Source organism: Cyanistes caeruleus, chromosome 22 (genome assembly GCF_971803275.1).
Source record: "Cyanistes caeruleus chromosome 22, bCyaCae1.hap1.1, whole genome shotgun sequence".
In the NCBI taxonomy this organism is placed as follows: Eukaryota; Metazoa; Chordata; class Aves; order Passeriformes; family Paridae; genus Cyanistes; species Cyanistes caeruleus.
This window is the reverse complement of record NC_141722.1, coordinates 6,374,743-6,400,247: the sequence shown is the minus strand read 5'-3', so window position 1 is coordinate 6,400,247 and position 25,505 is coordinate 6,374,743. Positions and strand designations below refer to the sequence as shown.

Below are 25,505 nucleotides of genomic sequence, written 5' to 3'. Positions count from 1 at the left end.
CAAAGTCCAAAAATGAGGAATATTTATGAAATAAATAATAAATAAATACTGCAAAGAAATGAACACATACACTGTGCTTATCACATAAAATTAAAAGCTTTTTAGTGTTTAAAATAGCATTTACACATAAGCAGCTATATATTAACTATACAGACACTTGGGTTTTAATACAATATCTACAAAAAAGAATTCAATTATGCAATAGACATTTAACAGGAACAGTGCAGTCCATGCTAATAAAGAGGTCACTCTTTGAGTAGAACCAATTCTAGGATAGGTGATAGTCTGGGTTTTCATTATTTAAAATCATGTAACTTTGTTCCTCTACTGTACATAAAATACTTTACATGTATTTCTAATCACTGATTAGAATTAATAATTTTAAGTCAATCTTATTACAATCCAGTTAAATGCGAAACAAAATAAAAAACCAAAACAATTACATCAACCCATGAGCTGTCAAGTCTTAGGAGAGGAGAGAACAAAAATTATAGCAAAAGTCAACATCTGTGCATCATTGCTTGCCATCCAATAAAACCTTTGGATAAACTGTCCAGGGGACTGTTTCCTTGGAAAAGCAGATTCATTAACAGGAGGTAAAAGACACCAGCATGCTTTTAAGACTATTTGCCAAAGAATATACTCCTCAGAGTTTAAATACTGGGTGAGACATTCCCCCTGCAGATCCTGCCTCTTGCAGGTGGGAGATGTCATCCCAAAGTGTTTCCTCACCCTCGTTCAGGATCCTCCAGACATCCCTGCTGCTGGATCTGAGGCAGGGATGTGTGAGCACTGAGCTCAGCTTCAGAATAAAAATGTCAAATTACTTCAGGCTCCTGTTCTGAGGGCGTTCCCTGCACAGCAAACCTCTCCCTGGAGCCAGAGCACTCTGGGGCCATTAAATCAAAATTAAATGTCAGGCCCTGGTGGGAAAGAAATGATGGGTCTGCAGCACTCCAGCCTCCAAATTTTCTTCCATCTGGCACAATTCCCACAGTGGGCAGCTCCACTGGCATCGTTGGCACGTGTTCCTGCAGGGAAAGCCAGGCCCAACAGGAGAGAGCTGCACAGGGAGCTCCCAAGGTTGGAAAGACATAAAGAATGGAAGCCAAGGATGGGATTTGGGAAATCTCCTGCCTTTGTTCCCTTGAGGAAATGGAGATCTGGCAACAATTCAGGCCCGACCTTCCACTGGCTTAGCCCAGCATGTGCACGGTGGGGAAATGCAGGATTTGTCTTACTGTTCAATATTGCACTGTCCAAGAGGGGCACTGCTCCCTCCTGCTCTCTCTGGAAACAGCAGGATCCACCTCTGGAACAACACCCAGAGCATCCTTTACCTGCACTGGAGGAAGCACCTCCAACCGGATTCCCTCAGCAAAGGCTTTCCCACATCTGTTAGGGACTCCCAGCCTCATCCCAGGGTGAGCCACAAGCACACACGTTTAGAACACAGTCATTTTTCAACATAGCAGCAAAGACCAGCAAGACACAGAACAGTTTCTGCCAACAGCAAAACCACAAGACAAAACCAAACCCCCAGCAGATGTGTAAACTGCAACTCTTGGAAAGACACGAGGAAATTACACATGGGTGAAAGCACAGCCCCCAGCTTTAATCCCTTTTTTTGGAAATATTATAAGGAGATTTTTTTTTTTCCTCCAGCCCTCAGAGTTATTACTTAAAACAGGGCCAGAGAAATCATAATTTAAAGAGGCCAGAAAAATCTCAATTAATTTAAAAACAGAACCACTAGTGACTGTCAGTAAAGTCGCAGACTCCTCAGCAGTGTTTCTTGGAGACAGAGCAGAATTCAACCATTATTTTACCCTGTTCATTGCTTTAAGTGTCAATCTTTCAGAATAATTTACCAAGTCAGGTTTGCATCTGGGAGGAGGAAGGAAGGAAAAGTCCTGTTGTACAGTCAAGCTTTAGGCAGGGCCTCTTTTGGAGGAGCCATTCATGGATAGTGATGAAAGCTCTGCTTTCTGAAGCCTTGGGCAGCTTTCTGGGGAGGTTTTTGCAAAGAAAACTAATTTAGAAGCCCAGAAATGGGCCGAGTGACAGAGTTTCCCAAATGCCTGGCTCCCTATGGGAGAAGGAATTTAGTCTCCCATTACCACAAACATCTGGAATCTCTGACAAAGTGAGGTGTTTGCACACAGAGATGGGAAAAAGGAAAGAAGTGAAAAATCTGAATGAAATGGACATTTTGAAGAGTCAATTTTCAGGGTGACAAATGAACTCTGTGTGTATAGAGAGAAAGACGTTCTCTCTTCACATCCACCTTGGCTATTTACCCAAAAAGTACAGAACAGACCAAAAAGAAGCTTCTTACCAGTGAAGAAAATGCTTATTTACAGTAAAGACTGATTTTAAAGCACCTATCCTCAATCCTGCCAGCAGCAGGGATTTCACAAAAGAGGATTTACCTAAGGAATGGCCCTGTGGTCAAATGCCAGAGTGGCTGCAGCTCGTCTCGTTAAATGAGCCACTGTGGCAGAGCATGGCTGTGCTCACCATACCTTAAAAAAGCTTAAATACCACTGAAGCTTCCTGAATTTACTTTCCAGAGCCTCAGAGCAGAAAATAGCCGGAAATTAAATCTTGGGGATATTCAACAGCAGTTGCTTCAGTCAGAGCAACTCAGCAGGAGGAGTCAGGGGTAAGGATTTCTTTTTGAGGAGCTCCAGGGTGGGTCCGACTTGGTGTGAGGGGTAAGGATTTCTTTTTGCACCATTCCTGATCTGTTCTCAGACGTCCTGACACCTCTCTGCCCACTGTGCTCAGAAATGTTCCCTGGGGGATCAGACATCTCCAGGTCTCTGTTTCAACAAAAAAGAGAAAGATTCGGCTCAGAAAGGAAGGAGGGATCACAATGAAGAGCCACGTCCCAGGGGGAGCCAGGATTTCCCAGTGCCTCTGCTGGAATGGGATAAACAGCCCCTTCAAAAGGGAAAAGCTGACAGAACTGCAGCAATTTTCCTATTTCTGTGGGAATAACTCTTCCAACTTGCAAGCAAGTGCACATCCAGAGGGAACAGCCACACCTAGCAGCAGGGATGTGACTAAAATGCCCAGGAACCGAGTGCAGCTGGAAATTCACTCTTGGGAAATAAGGAAATAATTGTTTAAGTTCTGCACAATGAACACATACAGTAGCAAGAATCCAGCACTCCCTTGAGAGAATATCTTGAAAAAAAGCCCCTCAAATAGCCCAAGAAAGATTGACTTATACTCCCTAGACAGCAGGAAGTAGCCACAACTTTGTTCTCCTCTAGGAATTGGTTGGATCCTACTCCTTTCCAAGCACTTGTGGGTGCCATGTCTGCTTAGAGCTATGGATGCATCCAAGAAACAGCATTCCAAGGCAGTATCCCAGATACCAGCCAGCAGTTGCTTTGTCCTTGCAAGAGAAAAAGCAGGAAAAAAATCAAAGTGCTCCTATGCATTGTCAGGAATTTAGAAGTCATGTGAAATACCAGTCCTCTGATCAGCCCAAAAAGAGACACTAATTCCACTGAAGTAGGTGCCACAATGACCAAAGCTCATTAAGATGTGAATATACACCAGCCATTCACAATCCAAAACGAGATGGGGAGGGGAAAAAAACCAAAGATAACGAAAAGATGCTGTTGATTTGCAATTTTTCGATATTTAACAATCCCAGGAGATTTTGTTGTTAATTTTTGTATTTTTTTTTTCTTTTTTCTCTTTTTTTTTTTGTTCAGTTTTGCCCACTTGTTTTCTGCTACACACTTGCGAACAGGAAGGTGTGACATGCAAGACAGCCAAGCCTCTTCCACTGAGCGTCCCACAACGACTCCCCCAAACCCGCCCACCCACAAAAAAAAATCCCACCCTCATGTGCAGAGTCTTTTGAAGGCACTTCCTCTCACATGATGTCCACAAAGAACTCGCAAGGGTTGCCCATGGCCTTCTGGAAGGACTGGCGGCTCCCGGTGAGCTCGGGCGGCACGGCGCTCAGCTCGCGCACCGGGGGCCCTCCGGGCGGGCCGCTGCTGCCCAGCACCTTGGAGCCCAGCTTGGGCAGGCTGTACAAGGGGGGCACCCCTGGGGGCCCATACGAGTGGTGGCTCTGGTGGCTCCTGTCGCTGGCAGAGCCGTGGCTGCGCAGGCTGAGCTGGCTCAGCGGCCGCTCCCGGCGCGCTCCGGGCTCCGACTCGCTGCCGCTGCCCCCCGACTTGCGCTCCTTCTCCCTGCCCGCTCCTCTCCTGCTGGTCTCGCTGGTGCTCCGGTTCGAGCCGCTGCTTTTGCTCCCTGCCATGCCAAAAACAGGAGAGAAAAGCAGGATGAGCTGGGCTCTGTTGTGTGTCAGCCCGGCCGTGCTGGTGGTGGCTCGGCAATGAGGGTTGTGCCATGCTTGGGGACACACAGACACACCTCGGAGCTCACACAGTGACAGCAGCAGCTAAATTCCAACTCCTGGCTCAAATCCGGCCTGCCAGGAGCGGGGAGGAGCAGGAAGAAGAGGAAAAAGCAGGAATTTGGGGTCTGACTCAAGCAAATGAGGTTTAATTCTAATTGTCTCTGCTATGGTATTTTGTACATTTTCCTAAACAAACCCCTTTGCCTCCTCTGTCACCCTTAAATCCCCGAGGTTTTGTGGCTTCAGTGGGGAGGTCCTTTTAAAATTCCTCACTAAAGCGTTGTGCTGTTGGAGAATTTGCTAGGAAACAGTTCCTGAACTGCTCTCCCACCAATCAGTAACACCCAGGATATTGTTCCAGGAGAGGTCACTAAATCACCTTGGAAAACCAAACGATTGCCAGTGACTATCAGTTGAGTTGTTATTACAAACAAGCTCCACTAAACTCCAAGAACTGTTTTTTCATGGAAGCTGAATGTCTTACTCTGTTCCCATGAGAGACAGATTAGGAGACAGTTCCAAGCTAATAATTTTTTTTAAATCCAACTAATCAACCCAAGGAATATCCCATTAAATTTATGCGCTTTAGTGCAAGACAGACTTCCCAAAAAGGATCCCCAACCAACAAAACAGGGGACCAGCTTTTGAGTCTAAATGAGCCACAGAAATGAGAAAAACAAAATTATTTCAGGCTGCTCCTTCTTTAGCTACAGATGCCCATTACTTTCTGCTGCTCCAGCTGATTGGAGAGATGGGAAACCAGAATGTTTTTTGGGAGGAAAGGCCACATTCCCTGCAGAGTGTCACAGAGATGGCAAACAGACTACAAAACTACTGGATTTCAAATTAATATTCTATGCCTGGGCCTCTGAAGTGGTATTTGCTGATTGATATGATTTAATACTGCAGATAAATGAGAGAAGGCACAAAACCCCAATTTTAGCACCATTTTAAGAGTGACCAGTGCAGCCTGTGTTCCAGCACTCCCAACACCTGCCTGAGCCACCTGGTCATCAATTAATGGGCAGTGCAAGGGCACTGGCAGAGAAATCCAACCCAGAGGGGTGACACCATAATAAATTTGGACTATTTATTTTCTGGAGAGCCTGGGGATGGGGTTTTCCCACCCAATTCCCTCCCCTCTGAGCTGCTGCAGCACAGTCCCATAAGTTGATATGCCAATGTCACACCACTGTGCACTGAGACAGGTCGAACGTCCAAGACAATTCAAAATAAAAATAAAATTAAAAATAAGAATTTAAAAAAAAAAAAAAAGTACAGCTAAACATTTGGGTCACAAGAATCTAAAAACAATCATGCTGTGAATTCATCATGGAGGCATTTGAAGCTTACCAATCCCCTAGAGTCAGCCATCCCTCTAGGAATCCTTCAGTCTAACGCTTGCTCAGGACAAAACAAGGGAATAACAGTTACAAAGCAAGAAACAGCACAGAAGTTGTTTTCCACGAGAAAAAGCGTGGAAACCTTTCAGAGCTGAACACTCCCTTTTGGGAGGCTCTCCACAGCATGGATAAAACACCATTCCTTTCCTATTCCAGGGAGAGAATTCCTACTGCTCACAGAAGCAGCTGCCAAAAAACCACCCCCACATTCTGTCCAGGACAATCAGCTTCCAATTCTAAAACCTTTGTGAGATTCCTCATGGATATTTCCTATTTTGGGTTAAGGTGAGAAGCAGCTGGGCCAAAATCCTGTAAGCAAGTTCCTGTTATGAAATCCTTTAAAATCTGACTGGCTGTGGTACACAGGGATAAGTGACATCCAAGTTACTGGATGTTCACTGTAAAAACATAAGGAATCCTCACCCCTTCTTTACTGGCAGCGTTTTCAAAAGCAAAACTCACTCTGGGAGTGATTTACAAAAAAAATAGAAATTTAAAAATAGTATCTGTACAGTCAAAAATCACGTAATTTTCATTTACTAAGATTTAAAAATGAATCACAGCGTTATGCTAGGGCAGAAAAGGAGGAGGACAGGTCTTTAATCCATGCAGCATCTCTTCCTGTCCCTGTCACACATGCCAGCGAAGACTCTCCTCCCTGAGAGAAGTCTTTCAGCCCTGGAAACCCCTGGCTGGCTACCTTCCACTTGCAAAAAAAGTTATTTTCCTTTTGTGCTGAGCACTGAAGCGAAAGCTAAGAGCACCTTGGTACTAATCCCCGTCCCATCAGCACAGAAATTGCCTCATTTCCAGCAACAAAAATGCTCTGCTGTCAATTCCTGACTGGGTTAAGCCTGGCAGTTTCCACAGAGAGCTGAAAGCCAAACCCACTCCTCTGGAGACACAAACACCTTTGATTCAGTGCTGTTGCACACAATCCATGCAGGGAGCAACCAAAACCATGAGACAAGCACGGATAGCATGAAGGAACTCAAGCAAATGGTGGGGGGCAATGAGAGCTGTGGAATTCAAACCAAATTATCCCATCTTACCTTCACTCTGCTGGCTGCCTGCACTGCCACTGCCATAGCTAAAGCCTGGGTCTTGGTAGGCTGGTGGGAAACAAGGAGGGGGCAGAGGATACTGGTAGGGATATCCTTGGCCTAAGGGCCAGGGAGCAGCGGGATGTGGGAGTGGAGCCAGGGTGTCCTGATCTGAGGCGCCGCTGGAACCGTTGTTGAGGTTCAGTGCAGCTAGATCTGGGAAAGAAAAAAGGTGAAAACTTTTACCCAGCAGGTAAAATGATCACTGTGATCAATTTGTGGAGGTATCTGAAGCTTAGAAACACCCTGGAATCAGCCTTCTCACCCAGCAGTCAGTGAGATGTGAAAACAGGTTGAAAAAAGGGTGAGGACATTCCCCTTTTCCAGGCTGGGAACTGAGTGGGACTGACAAGCAGGGAATGAAATAAATCCTGCTGTCCTCTGTGCTCTACTTGATGGGTTCATCCTCCTCCAAGTGCTCTCCTTGCCTGGGCTACCAAGGAGCATCAGCCACTTTTCAATGTCTGGGTAATGAAGGGTTCCCCTGTTCTGGGACACACCCTGTGAAACCCCAGGAGAGCTGGGATCAGAAGGGACATCTGGAGACGTCCCTGTCTAACCTCTTTGTCCAACCCTGGAGCAGGTGACACAGGAACGTGTCCAGCAGGGTTTAGAATATCATCCGCTGCCTGCTCCAGAGCTCTGCCACCCTCATGGAAATGCCTCCTCATGAAATTTTTCATGGTAAGGACACAGGAGGTGACTCTCTGAGCACCCTCAAGGCACAGAAGTGACACAGGGACAACTCTGCCCCTCCCAGCTGGGGACTTACTGCCACAGAGGTCTCCGAAGACATAGTAGCACTGCTCTGAGAAGGTGATTTTGTTCACAGTGTGCCTGAGGTAGCCGTGTTTCAACATGCTGCTGGCATATTTCCTGGCCTCCCGGCGGTCCTTGAAGCCTTCCACATGTGTGTAAAGCCAGTCCACCACATCTGCTCCTGAAATGGGGACAGCAAGAGGAGACACAGGATTATGTGAGCCAAATTGTGCCAAGTGAACACCTACAATGGGATCATCTGACCCAAACTGTGCCATTTGAACACCTACAATGGGATTATCTGAGCCAAACTGTGCCAACTGAACACCTACATGAGCATTGACACTAACCACACACACAAAAAATCGTATTTACACACACTGTGCAACGCTTTTAAGCTGCAGGACTGAAAAATATTTTTTTCTCTGGATTTCACCAGATTTCACCAGAGAAGGTGACTCTTGCTCAAGAAGCAGATATTACGTTGCCAAAATACCTGTGTTCCAACCCCTTCCTCAGCAAAAAGCAATTACAGCCTGGACTGGCTAAATATTAGCACAGCTCAGGTCACAGGCAGACTGGCTGTGGTGATTTTAAATCTAAAGAGCTTTATTAAGGTTGTCCAGTTGAATTCCAGTTGCTCTGCTGAACTTGGGCAGATCTCTAGAGCCACCTGAAAACCTGAGATATAAAAACAAAGAAGAACCAGTTCTGTGTGGGCATGAGAAATGTGCAGCTATTTTGGATACCCAAGCTCAAACAAGAGTCACACTTACAGTGTTCCATAAATGGAATATAAGTGGTCATAGACATGGAAAAAAACTTCATTAAAAGGTTGTTTCTTGAATCTGTTTTCATTAAGTCACTGGTTTTTTCCCCCTCAGCATTCCTGGGATCTGCTTACCTATTACTGCATTGGAGATGGTGATTTTTAACCACATCCTGTCCCGAATTTCAAGGCCTGAGTCTGGCAGCTGCATGACCTTGACAATAGTAGCCATGTCACTCTTCACAGTTAAGGGAGATTCTTCTAATTCTAAAAGGAAGAGAGGCCACAGGCTGCTTTGAAATGAACTGAGGCTGGAGGAACTTCTCAGCTCCCAATTTGGATGAGACAAAAATACAGTTTTATCAACAGATGCAAAAAAAAAAATAAAAGAAAAGACACAAAGGTTCCCAAATGCATCCTCATCCATGGAGTGAATTACAGCATTTGTAGCAATTCTTCAGATTTTGGGCTCAGTGCCACCAGTTTAGTGACAGAAATGCTGAGTCCCCATGTCCGGCTTCCCAGAGCACCTACAAGACCCACTCTGCATCAAAACTGGCAGGAAAGGAAATCCAAGAGTTTTTGTGATCCATCATTTCCCATTTCAATGTCCCAGGAACACCCCCTTCCACCCAAGGGATCAGCACACTGCATGGAGAACTCTGTGGGACAAGCTTTTGGGGTTTATTCTTTTGGTTTGAGGTTCATTGTCAGGATTAACACCCATCTCCATGGAGAAAGAGGATGACCATGGCTCAATCCATGTCCAGTTTTTATTTAAAGGTCTGGACATTCTTGTGGAGAACTGAATTTATAAAACAAATCTTCCTTCATCAGAAGAAATCAGTGATTTCCTTATAAAAACCCTTCCCAGAGTCCCAGAGATGGCAGCCTCACAATCCACTCCTCCCAGGATTACTCTGCCCTCCATCTTTCTTGTGGAACACTTTAAATAAAGCTCCCAAACGTCTCCACAGCCATTCCCAGTTCACACCATTACGGCAGAAGTGGATCCCCAGAGGTTTCACACTTTCCTGATCAATTTTTACAATAAAATCAGAACAGGGTTGAGGTTGCTCTTGTCAAATTCCCCTTCCTGTCCCATCTTCCAGCCCTAGAAAATCCATTTTTATCTGTGTTTGTAGCCCAAGTCCTTCTTCAGCAGGAATTCCAAAACCCTCTTCCCCTCTCAGTTCCCCACATCACCCACCTTTTAAAAGCATAACGGAAACACTTATGTCCTTTTCCAGCCACCCAAGATTTTGGATCAAAAAAAGGTATAGCAAGCGTCAAACAATGAAAACTGAAAATGCTTCTTTCCTTACATGCACTGCAAATATGCATGAAAACATCCCAGACCAGCTCTGCATGCAGCTTCAATACTTACAAACCTCAATTAAACACTAAAACTTTGCTTTTGCTTTAAGTTAGTTTGGTTAGTGGCAAAAAGCAACATGTCTGGGGAAAAAAAATACACCAACAAACTAATATTCAAGTACATGGGGAGCAATGAATTGTGTTTTCTTGGAGATCTGAGATCTGCATATGAACAGAAAATCAGTATTTTCTGAGTTCTGGTTGCATGTACAAATATGGCAAATTCAGAGATGCATCTGAAATGCTCCCATTTTGGTCTGAATTCAGCTGTGGAAAATTCACCCAACCCAGGTCAGGGTAGGTAACAGGGCTGAGCTGAAGGAAGAGCTCACAATAAAAATCAGGGGTACCCTTTATTCTCTTGCATTACAGAAAGGAAATATTTTAAGTCACTGGCACAGAAATGAGAAGCTGTCTCCAGAAATGTGGTTCTGCTCCCAAATACCTTTATTTTCAAAGTATGACTGAGAGGGTGCCTGTTCCCCACTTCCCAATCCCAGCACTATAATCAAGGCACAGGATACATCAATTGTTCAAGAGGAATGATGAGTACAGACTTTTTTGACAGCAATCAGCAGAGACACTGGATTCCAGCAGTACCTGTAAGGCTCAAAATACATATTTGGATAAAGCAGCCAGCAGGAAAGGGGTTATTTGCTTCCTGCTGCAGACTATGTCTCTTCAGCGGTGCTGCCTGATCTCTAAAAACACCTACAAAAAAGACCCCCATGGCCTTTCCCTCCTAGGTGAGGTGGAATTCCAGCTTATAAAATCTGAAGTACTTTATAATCAATACCCCACAGGTCTTTCCTCAGAGTGTCATTCTGAGTTAAATAAAAGGAAGAGTTAATATTCCTTAAAGAAATTTTCTAAGATAAGGAGTTGGAGCATAATGTTAATAACACCAAGGCTGTGTGTCTGATCCCTGTCTGGGCCATTCACTTGAGATTTGGACTCACTGATCCATGTGGGTCCCTTCCAACTAAAAAGATTGTGTGATTAGAGTGCTCTGAGAGGCTTCTGAATTAAAGAAGCCTCTCTAAATCATGGCAACCTCCTGGTTTAATGGATATGACTATTTTAGACTGCCACAAACTGACAAACCAGGAAGAAGGCTCAACTCCAACCATAATTTCATGTGGGATGTTAAACTTAGTTTTAGCTTGTTTGATAAACTCTAAAAATATAAAAAGACCATAAAAAACAGTAAAAAAGTATAAAAGAAGGCCACGTGAGTATCAGGGAAGGATTTCCCAAATGAAACACTAACATTATTATAGAAATTTATTAAAAACCAATCAAATGCAAGAAGGGAGCTCTCCCATCCACCTGAGAGGATAAACCTGAACTTATTTTTAAAATCCACCAGCAACCACTTCTCCCTGAGACAGAACCCTGACCAAACACCTCTAGATCAACCTTTGCCAAAAGCTTTTCCTGCTTTCCCCAAGTGCGAGAAACCGTTCAAGGCCTGGCTGGCGCTGCCGCTGTCACCGTGCCTGTGGCCGGGCCCTGCAGGCCCTGAGCAGCCCCCTGCCCTGGGCTGGCCAGGGGGTGACTTACTTTCCGACTCGGGAATTGAGCTTGTTAGTGAGGAGCTGGTAGATGTGGTGATGCTCATGGAGGGGCTCATACCGTAACGGGGGTACGCTCCCGTCATGGCTGTGGTATGAGAGATCCACGCCGCGGGGTCGATCGGCCGCACCGGCTCAGCTGTGAGCAAAAGGGACAGAAAATGGGGTCAGACTTGCAGCAAACACCAAGATTTTGAGAGATCTGAGGGGTTTTCTCTTGTTTTCTTGTTGTTTCTCTGGTTTTCTGAGGGTTTCATGAGTGAGATCCCACAGACTGTTACCACCACAAATGGACAGTAAAACAGAGTCAGAGTTACAGCAAATACCAAGATTTTCAAAGATCCGAGGGGTTTTCTTCTGGTTATACTGATTTTAATAAGGGTTTCACAGGAGTGAGATCCCATAGTCTGCCCCACCACAGAAGAACAGCAAAATGAGGTCAGAGCTGCAGCAAACACCAAGATTTGGAGTGGTCTGAGAAGTTTTCTTTTGGTTATACTGGTTTCAATAAGGGTTTCAAGGGGGTGAGGTCCTGTAATCTGCACCACCACAAAGGGACAGCAAAACAGGGCCAGACTTGCAGCAATCACCAAGATTTTGAAAGATCTGAGAGGTTTTCTCTTGTTCTCTTCTTGTTTCTCTGGTTTTCCTAAGGGTTTTTTTAGAGGAGTGAGGTCCCGTAGTCTGCACCACCACAACGGGATAGAAAACAGGGTCAGACTTGCAGACAACATCAAGATTTTGAGTGGTCTGAGGAGTTTTCTTTTGGTTATACTGGTTTTAATAAGGGTTTCATAGGAGTGAGGTCCTGTAGTCTGCACTGGACAAAAGGCACAAAAAATGGAGTCAGACTTGCAGTAAATATCAAAATTTTGAAACATCTGAGGAGTTTTCTCTTGTTCTCTTGTTGTTTCTCTGGTTTTCCTATGGGTTTCAAGGGAGCTGCCACTGTCTGCACCAGTACTGTATTTATTCCATCCTCATCTGCAATGCCACTCTCATCTCCTGTGAACTGGGAACAAACTGGTTCCACCACAGCCCTCACCAGCAGGAGGCAGCTGTGTTTGTCACATGAGCACAAATCTTTTACAGCTACTGTAAACAAGGCAATTTTCAAGGTGTTTTATGTGTATCACTTCCGCTTCCCTCACATCTTCAAAGCACTCAGTTTAAGTTCTCTCTAAAAGTTAACTGTGAGAAAATGAGGATTTTTAACACTTAGCGTAATTATTTCCAAACCTTTTATGAACTGAAAGGTTAAGATCACCTCCCAAAAGGTTAGTGGCTTGATCCAATATGTGAACCAAGAGAAAAACACACAGGAATTCAATGGGCAGTGGAATCTCAGAAAAAAGTATCTTGAACCCCAGGCTCCCAATACATAAGTAAACAAATAAAAGAACTGAACGGTAGAATCTGTTAGATGCCAAAATAGGTGAAAATATACCAGACCTTGGGGGCTTCCCAGGAACCCAGCAAAGAGCCCAAATGTGTACTCACCCCTGGGGATGGTGAAATAACTCCTGGGAGTAGGGTCCCAGCATTTGGCTACTGTTAGGCTGATAGGTCTAGGAAGAAAGAAAACAGGTAAGGATGACTCTTAACTTTCCTACAGAGTTGGAAATGCTACAAGAACTATTTGAAACAAATTTCTTCCCATCCAGCAGTTGTTAAGTACATTCTGAGAATAGTTTTGAGAAGCTTTATAATATTTTCAGTATGAAGCACATCAGGATGTTCCTTCTATTGCACAGATGATGAGCACTGGTGGTAAAATCTGTTGGATCATCAGCTCTTGAGATATGAAAATGCTAATCACATAAACAAACAGTGCTGCTGAAACCAGGCAACTTCTCATTCATGTTGGTTTTGGCCAGAACCAACCTCACCTATTCATCATTTACACTGAGAAGTTCACAGATGAGATTAGTCATGCTGATGGATATCAAGATGTTGATTTCTGTGAGGTTTTCCCAGCTTCTGGAACTGCACATGGAGGATAAATAGGAAGAGGTTTTGTGATGTGCTCACCCTGGTTTAGAGACTATTTCCCGTAAAACCCGAACGGCATCATCATTGCTCATGTTCTCAAAATTGACATCATTCACCTGAAACAGTGCAGAAAGCAGAGGTCAGGCTTTGCAGCAGGAAAATTAAAGGTGTTTTAATTACTTAATTAAATCCCCCAACTTATCTGCCTGGTCACTGCTTCCATTCCTTTGAAATGTCGTTTCTTAGAGTGTCTCACAAAGAATCACCGATTTCAGTGATCTTTTTGCCACATTTCTCTGAGGATGAGTAAATTCTGTTCCCTGGTTACTACAGCCCGTGGGGCTGGTGGGATGGCTGAGCACAGCAGCAGGATTTGGGGACAAGGACCCACCTGCAGCAGCATGTCCCCTGGCTCAATGCGCCCGTCCGCTGCCACCGCCCCTCCTTTCATGATGGAGCCGATGTAGATGCCACCATCACCCCGGTCATTGCTCTGTCCCACAATGCTGATTCCCAGGAAGTTGTACTTTTCTAGATGGACACAAAGTGGAGGGTTGGGAAGAGGGAAAAAAGCAAAGTGATTGGAATGATAGCAAAAAGTGAGGCTGCTTCAGCTTTGAAACATCTCAACTCATCAGCAGGGCAAGGTTTGACTTGCAATGATCTCAGGCTGCTCTAATGGTAAATATTTGCCTGGCACCTTCAGGGAAAGGCTGCTGAAGACAGGATTTTTTCATCTAAGATAGTGTTACATTAAAAAAAACCAGCACGGGGAAGAGCACTGAAAAGGCTTGTCCACACCTGGAAATTAGAACTGCTCACATTGAGCAATGTTTGTTCCACATGTCAGAGAGGCAGGAAGGGTTTGGTGCTGCTGAAAGGTGCTGAATTCGTTGGCAGCCTGGTACATTTCTGTCTGACTGACAAAAGGAACACATGAGCAGCAGAAATGCAAACCTCCGATGCCCTTCTACACTAATCCCTCACCATTAACTCCACATCCTGGAGTTCCAGCTCCTTCCCTGGATGGAACACTGATCTACTGGTGAAAATGGACCTGTTCTGGATTAGGAATCCAGTCAACACAGCAACAACTCTCAGCTGCCATTCCCTTTATTCACCTGGCATCCTTTCAAACCAAGGAACTCCCTCCTGGCTCCAAAGGCTCCCTCATCATCACAAAATACATCTCTACCACTTGAAATTCATCATAAAAAACGTGGCTTGTCCTCTTACCCATGTTGAGTGTGACAGTGATGATATTTAAGGACATGGTGGAGTCAGTGATGCTGCTGAACGAAGATGACTGCAAAACACAACAGAAAAGTCTCAAGGTTTTAAATGGCTCAGAGTAAGAACTGTTGAGGATTAACTCATCAGGAATTGTTTAACAGGTCTCCAATTGAAAGGCATCCAGAAATTATTCAGGCTTCCTCAAAATTATGCTTCATTTAGAAACTTTAAGGAAAGAAATCTGAGCAGAGTCTGCACTTTCTCCAAAGGCTTGCTCACAAAACCCACAGAGCATGTTCTTATTTTGAGGTTTCTCAATTGCACTTCCCCTGGAGTTATTTCTGCTTCCTGGCTGTGACTGACAGGCAAACATTTAGATCCTGAAGTGCCCAGTGGAGTGTGAATTACACCCACAGCTCCTCCCTAAAGGGAGGAGTGAACAGCACTTCCAGCAGGAAGTGAGAAGAGAGACGCTCCCCTGCCTCTGAAATTAAATGCAAAGGTGCTTATCAAAGATCTTCTAAAACACTATCCTGTGATAAAATGTGTGTGAGGTCATTCTTTAATGTGTGAAGACTGGGAGAAGAAAACAGGAACTTCAGGAGTCTGTCCGTGGGGTCACCTTCATCCTGCTGCCAAGAACTAGCACAGGACAGGGCAAAGGAAAAGATCTGGGATTTCCTATAAACTTGGATTTCTCCTTCCAGCAGAATGCAGGTCTCAGGACATCTCACACCCCTTCCCACATCATAATGGTCTTGGAAAAGACAGATTGGTCTTGGAAAAGACAAGAAATGGGATCACTGAACAGTGAAAGGAGAAAGGGAGAGGTGAAAACTTAACTTTGGAGCTGCAGAATCCGAATGTAGAGATTTAGCCCAGACTGGAGCCACATGGAGCCTTCCTAGTGAACTCAACAGGCACAGACCTATCCTGGATCCCTTCCTAAGTCAACAGCTCCACTCAAAAACCATGGTTCACCTCCTTGGATAAGGCTGGTGCCAAGCTTACCCTGTCAATCTGCCGCATCCTCTGTTTCCTCCTCCGGCGTTTGTGCTTCCGGATGAGCCGGGATGAGGTGCTCTGCTCCGTGGAGCTGCTCAACCTGAGGGGAAAGCAGAGCAGATGTCATTCCTGCCAGGCTCAGCCACCTGCATTTTCTGCCAGAAAGAGCTGATTCCTGCAGCAGCAGGAGAGCGGAAATCAGACAGCTTAGGAGAAGATTCCAGCTAAACAACAGCAGGGATCAGATGAATAATTTAATGTTACAGGGTATAATTTTGCACTTGTTTTCTTCTGGGACCAGGTCTGAGTGCAACCCTTAATGCTCATTTTTGTGAGTGGTGCTGTATTTTCTTCCACTGTTACCAGGAATTCAAGGCTTGAAATTAAAAAAATCAAATAGAAATTGGTAACAGGAGGACAGTGAATATGATTTACCTTCATACATTCTGTTAAGTTTTATTTTGCTGTGGGTTTTTTCCAGGCTCTTCAAACTTGTAGAGCCTAAATGTGCCCCATTTTACATATAAATCTTTGAGGTCTTTAAGAGTTTAGAGAATTAATCATCCTCACTTTACAGAGAATAGAATGAGACAGAAATGGATTTGCCCAAATTAATTTCAGGAGCCTGGAACACAGCCTAGATTATTAAGATACCTCTATAACACCAGAGAGACATCTCTCCTCTATTTAATATGTTAAGAATGGCAAAAAAAATTGAAGATAAAGCAATGCTCCATCATTAACCAAGATTAAAAAATCCAACCTTATACAACACAAAACAAACAGTGCCAAGCTTTTCCTCCATTTTCCACATCCCTGCCTTCCATGTTCCAGCCACATACAGGAATGTGAGAATACCTCAAAAACTTGATGCCAGCAATTCCAAAAAGGAGCTCAGTGTCCTGAGAGCACAAGAAACCCCTCTGGCCAGAAATATTTTTATCAGGTATCATCCCTGGAGATGCTGGAGCTGCTCAGAGGGTGTGAATCTCCTGACATTCCCTTGGAGTTCACACAACTATTTCAAGTATGTTAACCTCACACACTCCTTTTTCCCCTCCCAGCAAGGGGAACTGAAGAGCCAAGAGGTGGCATTTTTCAAATATAGTAATTTCAAATATAATAATTCCTGGTTGGTAAAACAGCTCACACAGCACCTGGGGTTGGGAGGTTTTACCTTCCAAGAGGAAAAATAAGGAGGTGTCAAACGCAGGGCTCCCAAAACTGGGAATGTTCAACATCCACCAAAGACTGACACAAAAAACCTCCTCTTATATCTTGCTGTCAGTATTCTCCCCCTTCCTGCTTCCTCTCCCATTTCCTTTTCTTCCTCTTCCCTTCCAGAACATCTCACCAGAGGACTCAGCTAAAACTTCCCAGTTCAGGAGAATCTGAGGAAAGCCAAGGCACGTCGCTCACTCCACAGTGAAGCTGCCTGCTCTCTAAAAGGACATTTTTCTCTCAAATTAAACCATCAAAACCAGAGTTCCTAGGAAAATCTCTGAGTTTCTGTTAGCAGGTGATAACATGTGAGAAGTGAAGGTGTTCTTTGTTGTATTTTAGCTATTCTGCTCAGTGTTAGGATGGAAGGATGAGAACCAGCTGCTCAGAAAACCCCCAGTTCAGGTTTAGTTCAAGGGGACACAAAACATTTCAGGGAAAAATTGGAGCTAAAACAGCCTCTCACATCAGATGCACAAAACTGATGATCAGAAGGCTCTGCAGGAACATTTTTACACCTATTTTCACATAGCTGTGGCACATTTCATCACCTCTCCCTGTCATTTCTGCTCAATCCACAGCCTTAATGCATCCTTGCTGAATCCTTAATGTTCTGGGAGCATCTGGATGCTAAAAAGCAGCTCAAACCTATTGTAATGAGGAATATTTTGCTCTCTGAAGCATCTCCAGAAATGCTGGGTAGAAGTTGTTATTATTACAATCTGATGAGCAAGACAAGATGGTAAATTTGAGCTTTTGAGATAAAGTGCAAAGATGAAAAACAAATCTGGAATTAACACTACCAATTAATTTCCTGCATCAGCTACTGCCCAAAACCCTGACTGCACTTCTGACACAAAGGTCACAGAAGAGATTTTTAAAAATATAATAATAGTAATAATTTTTTCACCATTTCACAATACCAAAAGGATGGGGGGAAAAGGCAACATTTGTTAAAGAAAGCTTATCCACATGGTTTAAAAATAAATTATGGTAATTTCTTAAATGAGAAATAAACAATTTTTTTGCAGTGAATTCTTTTAGTTGCACTGAACTGAGAGCAGCAATTGCTGACAACAATCCTACAGCAACCGATGTCAAATTTGTTAGACCTTTACTTTAGAGAAGACAGAAAAAAGGCTTTTCCTGGAAAGTTCCCTACATCAACCTGTGTTCAAAATCCTACCTGCAAACAACACAAACATGCAATTATATCACACTTTGAAAAAAAAAAAAAGAAATAAATTATGGTGCTCCCACTGTCACTCTGCACTGTCCTGGAACATCTGTGAACAGGTTAATTCACCAAAACACAACATCATTCTATAACTGAATGCAACAGATCTTCCTTGGGCTGGGAATTACCCAGCTCTGCTCCACTGCTCTGAGTTTAAATCAAACAAAGCCAAAGACACACAGTCAAAAGAGCATCCTCAGCCTCACAGCCTCCTCTCTTCCAGGACAGCAACATCCTTTCCATCTGATTTCCTCCCTTACAAAGCATCCAGAAGCCAGCAGCTATCAGGAACCAAACTCACCCCTCAGACCCCTCTGTCCCCAGGCTGGTGCCTCCAGCAGCTCTGGAACCTTCTCCATTTGCTCTTTGCCTGATTTGCCTCTACAAAAGAAGAAAACTTCTCCCTGCCAGCACAATCTCTCCCGTGCCTGAGAAGATCATCCCTGGAACACAACAGCATACCTTGGAGCATTCCTTTGAGTGGTTCTTCCTGACTAGCTGGCCTGGCAGCTCTTCCCTGTGCCAAAAGCTCCTGCCCCAGCCTCCGGAGGGAAAGGCAGGAGCAGCAGCTTCGAAGAATCTCTTTCTTCTCAGGTCAGACTCAGGAAGTTTTATTATTTTATCCATACAGAAAGATTTCCCTGGGTCTGCTCTAATGTGCCCCAGTGGCCACCCTGAGCTAATCCTGCCCCACTGCATCACTTGCTGCCATGCAAATGATTCATTTATTTACAAGAAACCCAAATCAGCTGCAGGGTTGTTGTTGTGGGCTCGAGTTTTTAGGGGAGGCTTTGGGAAAGCTCAGGGTGCATTCAGGGTTAAGGACAGATCTTGCCAGCTCTCCATGCACATAAATATCCAGGTGAAGCACATCCAGAAAAGTGAATTTTTGTATGCCCAGCTGTTGTCAACTTCATCATGGAATGGTATGGGCTGGAAAGGACCTTAAACTCATCTCATTCCAACCCCTGCCATATGCAGGGATACCCTGCACTTCACTGGGACTGCAAAGGAAGTTCCTGAAACTAATTCAGGACTAAATCTCCAACGTGCATTTAGTTATCCTTTCACCCCTTTGGAAACAATCAGCCTTTAATCACAGTTGTGAGGTCTTTAAGCCCTGACTGACAAGACCCAACAGATCCACCAAGATCCATGAGCTGATCATGTCTGTAAACACTGCAAGGGGTTCAGGATCTCCAGTAGTTGCTCTTTGCTGTTTTTATTAAAAATGCCATGTTCTGCCTTATTTGTTTTAGCTGCAGATGCCTGTGACCATCCAGAGATCTGTCACCCTGTTGTTCTCTGACAAATCCATAATGGATTCTCAGAGCCCATTGGGATGAACAACGGCTCTAGAGGCAGTGGTCAGAAAAAGGAAGAAAAATAATTTTGATCGGTTTTAAATCCACAAAAATAAGACTATGAAATGTATTGGCTTAAAGACTTCTAAAAGAAAAACAAAACTATCTTTAGATATAACAAAAGATACCTTGAAATTAGAGGTATCATAGGTAGGGAATAATTCACACACTCTGCCTGCACAAGAAGAAAGAAATAATGAAGAATCCATAAATATATGGCAGCCCAGGCTGCCTTTGCAACAGCATTAACTTTGATGAATTCCTGAACTGCTCATAGGTCTCAGACTCTGCAATTACCCAGGAATTCCTTTATAATTGAGCTCCAGTGAAGTGCACACTTATTAGGAATCTCTGCTGACAGTATTTTGTTTTAATATTCACACCATTTCTTTATAAATAGGTAGGCAGTTGCACAGTGCTTTGATCTTGAAATGTGGCCATTCTTGCTATGAAAAGGAGAGGAACAGAGCTTTTCTTTCAACTGGAACAGTGGTTTGGACAGCCTGGACAGTGACCCAATAACTGAGGAGTGATTCTACACAATGATGTCACTGATGAACAACCAGTGCTCAAATCACAAAAGCAATGAAAGGAAAATTAAAAAAAAAAAAAAAAGGGGGGGGGGGAGGGGGGCAGGGGGAAGAAAAGAAGAGGAGATGAAACCAGAAGAGCCCAAGAAGGTGCCAGGAGGCTCTCCCAGTTCTGGCCCCTGGCAGGGCTGTACCTGCTGGTGTTGTCATCGTCCTCAGAGTCAATGAAGCTGCTGGACTCTAGCTCACTGCTCATCATGGTGGAGGAGCTGTCGTAGCCAGGGGGTTGCTCACGGTGCCTGTCCAGCTTGGGGTGCCCATTGATCCTGGGGACTGGAAAAGCACAATAAAGGGAGTGTTACAGTACAGGGGAGGAGCAGGGGAGTTATGGCAGGGGGAGCAGCAGGACAATCACACTGACAGCTCTGCAGGAGGAGCTTCCTCCCAAAACCAAGCTCCTTGCAAGACCTGATTCCTCTCCACAGCTGGGAAACCTGCCCTGCCTTTCCCTCACTTTTCCACCTGCCCATGGCTCAGTTTCTGGGCCAGCCATTAACAGTGTCAGGCATGGAAAAGCACCATGAAGGTACCAGACAGCAACAAGAAGCTGTGTCAACGAGAAGGGACAAACAAAAGCAGTTTGAGTTTGGCATGAACAGTCCCAGCAGCACAGAAATCTTGGAAACAACATTCCTGGATGAATTTTATTAATATCTTACCCATAAAACCACTTTTACCTGTACCTGTGCTACACATTCCTGTCCCTCGTGTGGGCAGTACAGGACATCAAACACTGCCTGGACTATTCAGGTGTTTCAGAACAAATCTTCACTAATCCCTGGCTGTGTGAATACTGTCAGATACAAACATTCCCACGGATAATCCCCTCCCAAAAATGCCATTTACTTGAAGGCTGCAGTGACTCATCTTTTTCTAGAGATATTTTAGGCATTTTGCTCAGCACAGCAAACTCCTCCTGCACATTTCATTAGAATATCCTTAATTTCTAAGTGCTCTCTTTTACCAGGAATGCTTCTTTCCCTAAAACAAGAAGGGCTGAGCTTAATAAGACACCTGGTAAAGAAATCAACATAAAAGACTTCACAGATAGCCTGAGATTTTAATCCAACTTCTCCAAACACACAACTCCAAAGTTTAAGGGATTTTCCCTTCAATTACAGAATAGAAAACCTGCTTAGAGGAGGAAGGCCTGCCGTAGGAATTATGCCTGATGCATATTGAGAGTTAATTATTGAAGTAACATGGTTTGCTTTTCAAGTGAAGTATCAGAGAAAGTTTGCCAAAGTAATGCTCAGTGTTTATTAAAGATTTCCAGCACCAGGAGAACAATCAGGAACAGAGGAAGCCAAGGCATGGAATAAATCTGGTTTATACCTCCCAAGCAGCACCAGGTAGCCTTGAGCTCACAAGAAAGGTTTCCTGTGTAATTAAGGTGAGCATTTAAATCCATAAAGTTTTTTTTGCAATTTCCCTGCAGAAGTGAAATGCCTTTTTCCAAGCTTTTCTAATGTTAGCCAGCATTGTTTGGGGGTAATTAACCATTAAAATTCAGTGCTTTCACAAACCATTATTATAAGGGGTTTATTCATAAAATATTCCCATGTAGCTTTCCAAAGCAATAAGGACTTTTGTTGCTTGAAGAGAGAAAAGGGGAGCTCTGATACCCTGATTTTTATTTTTTCCCTGATCAGTTTTCCTTAGGAGTTTCTTAGTGTTTGTATCTGCAGCATCACACACCTCCAAATAAAGTTTTATTATGTTCCTCAAGCCACCACATTCTCTTTGTGGGGATTATTTTGAAATCAGGGAATATACAAGTTTAAGTCTAAAGAAGAATCAATCATTCCCTGCTCTGGTTCAGTGCCTGTCCCACTAATGACCAGGGACTTTCTGCCCTACTGACCCCCTGCCCTGCCCCTTCATTAGAGGACGGCAGGTTCACCAGGCCAATGTGACAAAAGCCTTTCAGTGCCTCAAAGAGCTGAGAACAAAGCATAGCCTGGGAGGGTAAAACATCTCCTCCTTGACTTTTATCAACAGCAGAGCAGGCCCTGCCTGAGGGACAAGAGCACATCAAAGGCCAAATCAAGCAAGGCCTGCAAGCAGAAAGGTAAAAGCAGCATCTGCTCAGGGGAGCTGTGGAGAAGGTTCTGTGCCACTGCAGAGAACAAGGGTGAGGGCAGCTCAGAGAGAAGGCACAAGCTCCCAGCTAGGAGGGAAAACAACAACCCTCCCAACCCCTTCCAAAGGTCCTTCCCATTTATTAACAGGAAATGTGTTACCAATCCTCAGTAAAGACTTAGTACCCTGCTGGTTGCAGGGCTCAGTCCCTGCTACTTAAATAGGGAAAGACACTGGGATTGTCCTCTCCTGCCTTACGGGCACATCCCTGTACTCTGACTTGCCTTGGGAGTGAAGTTCTTTGGAACCTGTAACAGCCTCCAATCCCTCCACCCCAGACAGGCTCAGCATTCCCATCCCAGATGCTTTCCAGTTCCAGCCCTCCTGCAGATTCCTTGGCACACAGGATGGTAAAAAATCCACATACTACAGCAGCAAGGGAAAATCTGCAACAGCTCCTCTTCCCAAACATTTGGGATCTGTGAGCCTGCCCACATGAAGAGTTCCTCCAGACATAGGCATTTCTCAGCAGGCTGCACAAGAGTTAAATTCGCCCCACAGCAAACTGGGTGTTGAAACCCCAGTGTCGACACTTGACATCTGCAGACTTGTCAAAAACCAAGCAGCGGCCATAAAACATTTCTCAACATCCCAAAAAAAAACCCCAAAAAAGCCCTTGTCCCTTAATTACCTCCCTAATTAGAGCTTCCACAGTCCCCTTTCCCACTCCTCCTCAGCAAACTGACACAGGAGCTTCGTTCCTCCCAGCCAGGGGTCCCCACAACATGTGCCAGGCAGACCTCCCACGACCCTAATTAAGATCCTCACTCTACTTTCACTTAATAGGACATTGTCAGCTTCCCAAAGCAACTTGGGAAGTGTGGCTTGTGGCTTGAAGAGAGAAAAGGGCAAGCTCTGACATCTTGATTTTTTTTTTTTTTCAGATCTATTTTCCTTGGGATTTTCTTGGTGTTTGTATCTGCAGTGTCACACAGCTACAAAAAAAAGTTTTATTGTGTTCCTGAAGCCACCAGGTTCTCTTTGTGGGGATTATTTTGAAATCAGAGAATATACAAGCACATATGGAGATTCATTGTCTGTGCACTTAGAATAGGAATACAATTTAAGGGAAACGGGTAGAAGAGCTTAGGGATACCCAGAATTCTTCTGCATTTTCAATGGGAAGAGGTGTGAAAACACTGTCAGATCACCCAGGTGTGCCCCATGCCTTCCAGCTGCAGTTGGAATCAATATTTATCACAGCCTATGTGTGCAGAATTGCCCAGTAGCAATTCAGCAGAAACAGCTTTTGTGGGGTGAGTAATCCTGCAGCAATGAAGGAAAATTTCCAGGCTGCTGTGGTGAACAACCCACCCATGGTACCACACTTAATTATTACCCACAGCAGAACCTGGGGAATTCACCATCAGCCTGACTCCAAATCAAACCTCTGGAAGGATCTTGTTGCAGTTCAAGCCCAGGCTGAAAGCTGGCAACATTTTTCAGTAAAACAAGAAGCTATTTTTGTAAATTAAAATGGAGGGTAGCAAAGAAAATCTTTGTTCAGTGTCCCTTTTCTTCCCTGGGATTTTCCCAATCTTCTTTCTGTGGAACCTCTCAATGCACTGGGCTCAGTGGACTCAGCCTGTTTGACCCACTCAGGTTTTAACTTGGTGTTTCTCTGTTCCCAAATAGCTCCTTCATACCTTTCCTCACTTCACCTGTTTGAAATGAAGGCTGGAACACCCTGCTCCTGTTTTCTTGTGGAACAAGAACTCCTTTTCCCTTGAGGGAATCCAGGGAAATCCTCTTTGCCAGGGTGGGTGGTTCTTTGTACCCAACAGTTACAAAGGCAGGTAATTGTCCAGCTGGGTGAGCTGTTCCTGTGCCTCTGGAATAAAAACTCTGTGAGTAACAGAGAGCTCCAGAAGATCCCTCATCCTGCCCCTCTGCCAAGCACCAGGGCTATAATTTGGGCATTATTTGAACGAGTCTCTGCAGGAGCACATCAAACACTTTTACTGCATTTCCTGCTTTCTGCAGGGAAAGGAGAATTCTCCCATTTCACAATGAGGGGAGAGGACACAGCTGCTGCCCCTGGAATAGCTGGGACCCTGGTGTCACAGCTCTTTCCCCATCCTTGTCCCCCTTTTCCTAGGGCTGTTCCCCCATTTTCCATCCAGCTGTGCTCCAGACAAGAAGTGAAGGTGCAAGAAAAGAGTGACTCTGTGATATTGTTATGAAAAGGCCTTAAAATCCTTCCCAGGATTAGGGCATTTTACTTCTTTTAGTATTGTCAAGTGGCAGTTCAGGACAAAGAGCTGAACTGTGCATTTTAGACTTGCTTTCCACTGAAAACAACACACTCATGGTGTTGTTATGTGTACTGGATGTTGTTATTGTTAAATGAAATACTGTTTTAACCAAAGAAACACTATGGAACATTAAATAATGTATTTTAAAGCAGTTCTCCTTGCTTGCTGCACATTAACAGAACTCACCTGCTGCAGGCACAAGGCCTAAATTCCGAGAACAGGTAATGTTTGTGACAGGTTCTTGCCTGGGCTTTGACAGAAGGAGGAAATTTTATCCCATTTATTTCTGAATGGAAATGCATGAATTGGTTCCAGACCACTCGTAGCAGAAACTCCTGTGCTCAAACAATTCCATCCAGGAACACCGGTTCTTACGGCATAAATATCCACAGCAAAACATGCACTGGCACAGATTTAATGTTTAAAACAACTCCCCTTTTCACATTCTTCCTGCAACAAGTTTTTAATCAAAACTCTGAGAGGATTCCACCTCTTTCTGTCAGTTCCCAAAGGAATTTGCAGTCAGGATCAAGTACAGACAGCTCTCTGCTCCTCCTTCTGAAGGATTTTCATTCACTCCTAATCAGTGACACTTTGGAAGGGTTAAATGAGCAGAAACCCTCAGTATAAATCTGATTTCTGGTGTTCTAACTCAAGGCAAATACTTTGGTGTGTGGAGCTGTAAAAAAAGGCCATGATGGCATTTCTTGGGCCCAAGTATTCCAAATTCTGGACCATTTTAAACACAATGGGCGGCACCTATTAATTAAGCCTGGAAATTCTTGTCTGGCAATGAATGAAAAACCCAAGCTTACTTTGATGTACAGACCAGAGGCAAGAGATGGAGTTCTGCATTTTATAGGTGCACTTTGGGTGTATTTAGGTCTAAAAAAAGATCTTCAGAGCTGCTGTTACAGAAAACACCCCAGCTGATCCAAGCCTTGAGAAATCAACAGCCAGTCCTCTCCAAGCTACTCACCTTCTCATGCTACAGGAAGTTCTGCATACTGTCAAAAACAATCTCTCTGCCACTTCACTGTGGGTTGTGCAGACCTCTCAGAAAAACACTGAGCTTCAAAGAGTTTCAGAGC

General features: G+C 44.3%; 1 protein-coding gene across 8 annotated transcripts in view; it reads right to left on the bottom strand.

The window, feature by feature from the left end:
• Positions 1-77: 77 nt before the first annotated feature.
• Positions 78-25,505, bottom strand: part of DVL1 (dishevelled segment polarity protein 1) — a 69,929-nt gene continuing 44,501 nt past the window's right edge. For 5 of the 8 annotated variants that reach the window (XM_086860152.1, XM_086860157.1, XM_086860159.1 and 2 more), the window contains 11 exons: positions 20,152-20,290; positions 15,612-15,705; positions 14,604-14,673; positions 13,759-13,898; positions 13,407-13,483; positions 12,876-12,943; positions 11,365-11,514; positions 8,560-8,691; positions 7,669-7,836; positions 6,846-7,052; positions 78-4,281 (listed from right to left, as the gene is read on the bottom strand). In XM_086860152.1, coding sequence (XP_086716278.1) covers positions 3,896-4,281; positions 6,846-7,052; positions 7,669-7,836; positions 8,560-8,691; positions 11,365-11,514; positions 12,876-12,943; positions 13,407-13,483; positions 13,759-13,898; positions 14,604-14,673; positions 15,612-15,705; positions 20,152-20,290 — 1,631 coding nt within the window. In that variant the 3' untranslated portion in view covers positions 78-3,895. Of the gene's footprint in view, positions 4,282-5,743; positions 5,795-6,845; positions 7,053-7,668; positions 7,837-8,559; positions 8,692-11,364; positions 11,515-12,875; positions 12,944-13,406; positions 13,484-13,758; positions 13,899-14,603; positions 14,674-15,611; positions 15,706-20,151; positions 20,291-25,505 lie in introns of all 8 variants that reach the window. The other 3 variants (XM_086860155.1, XM_086860156.1, XM_086860154.1) reach the window with 3 other exon arrangements.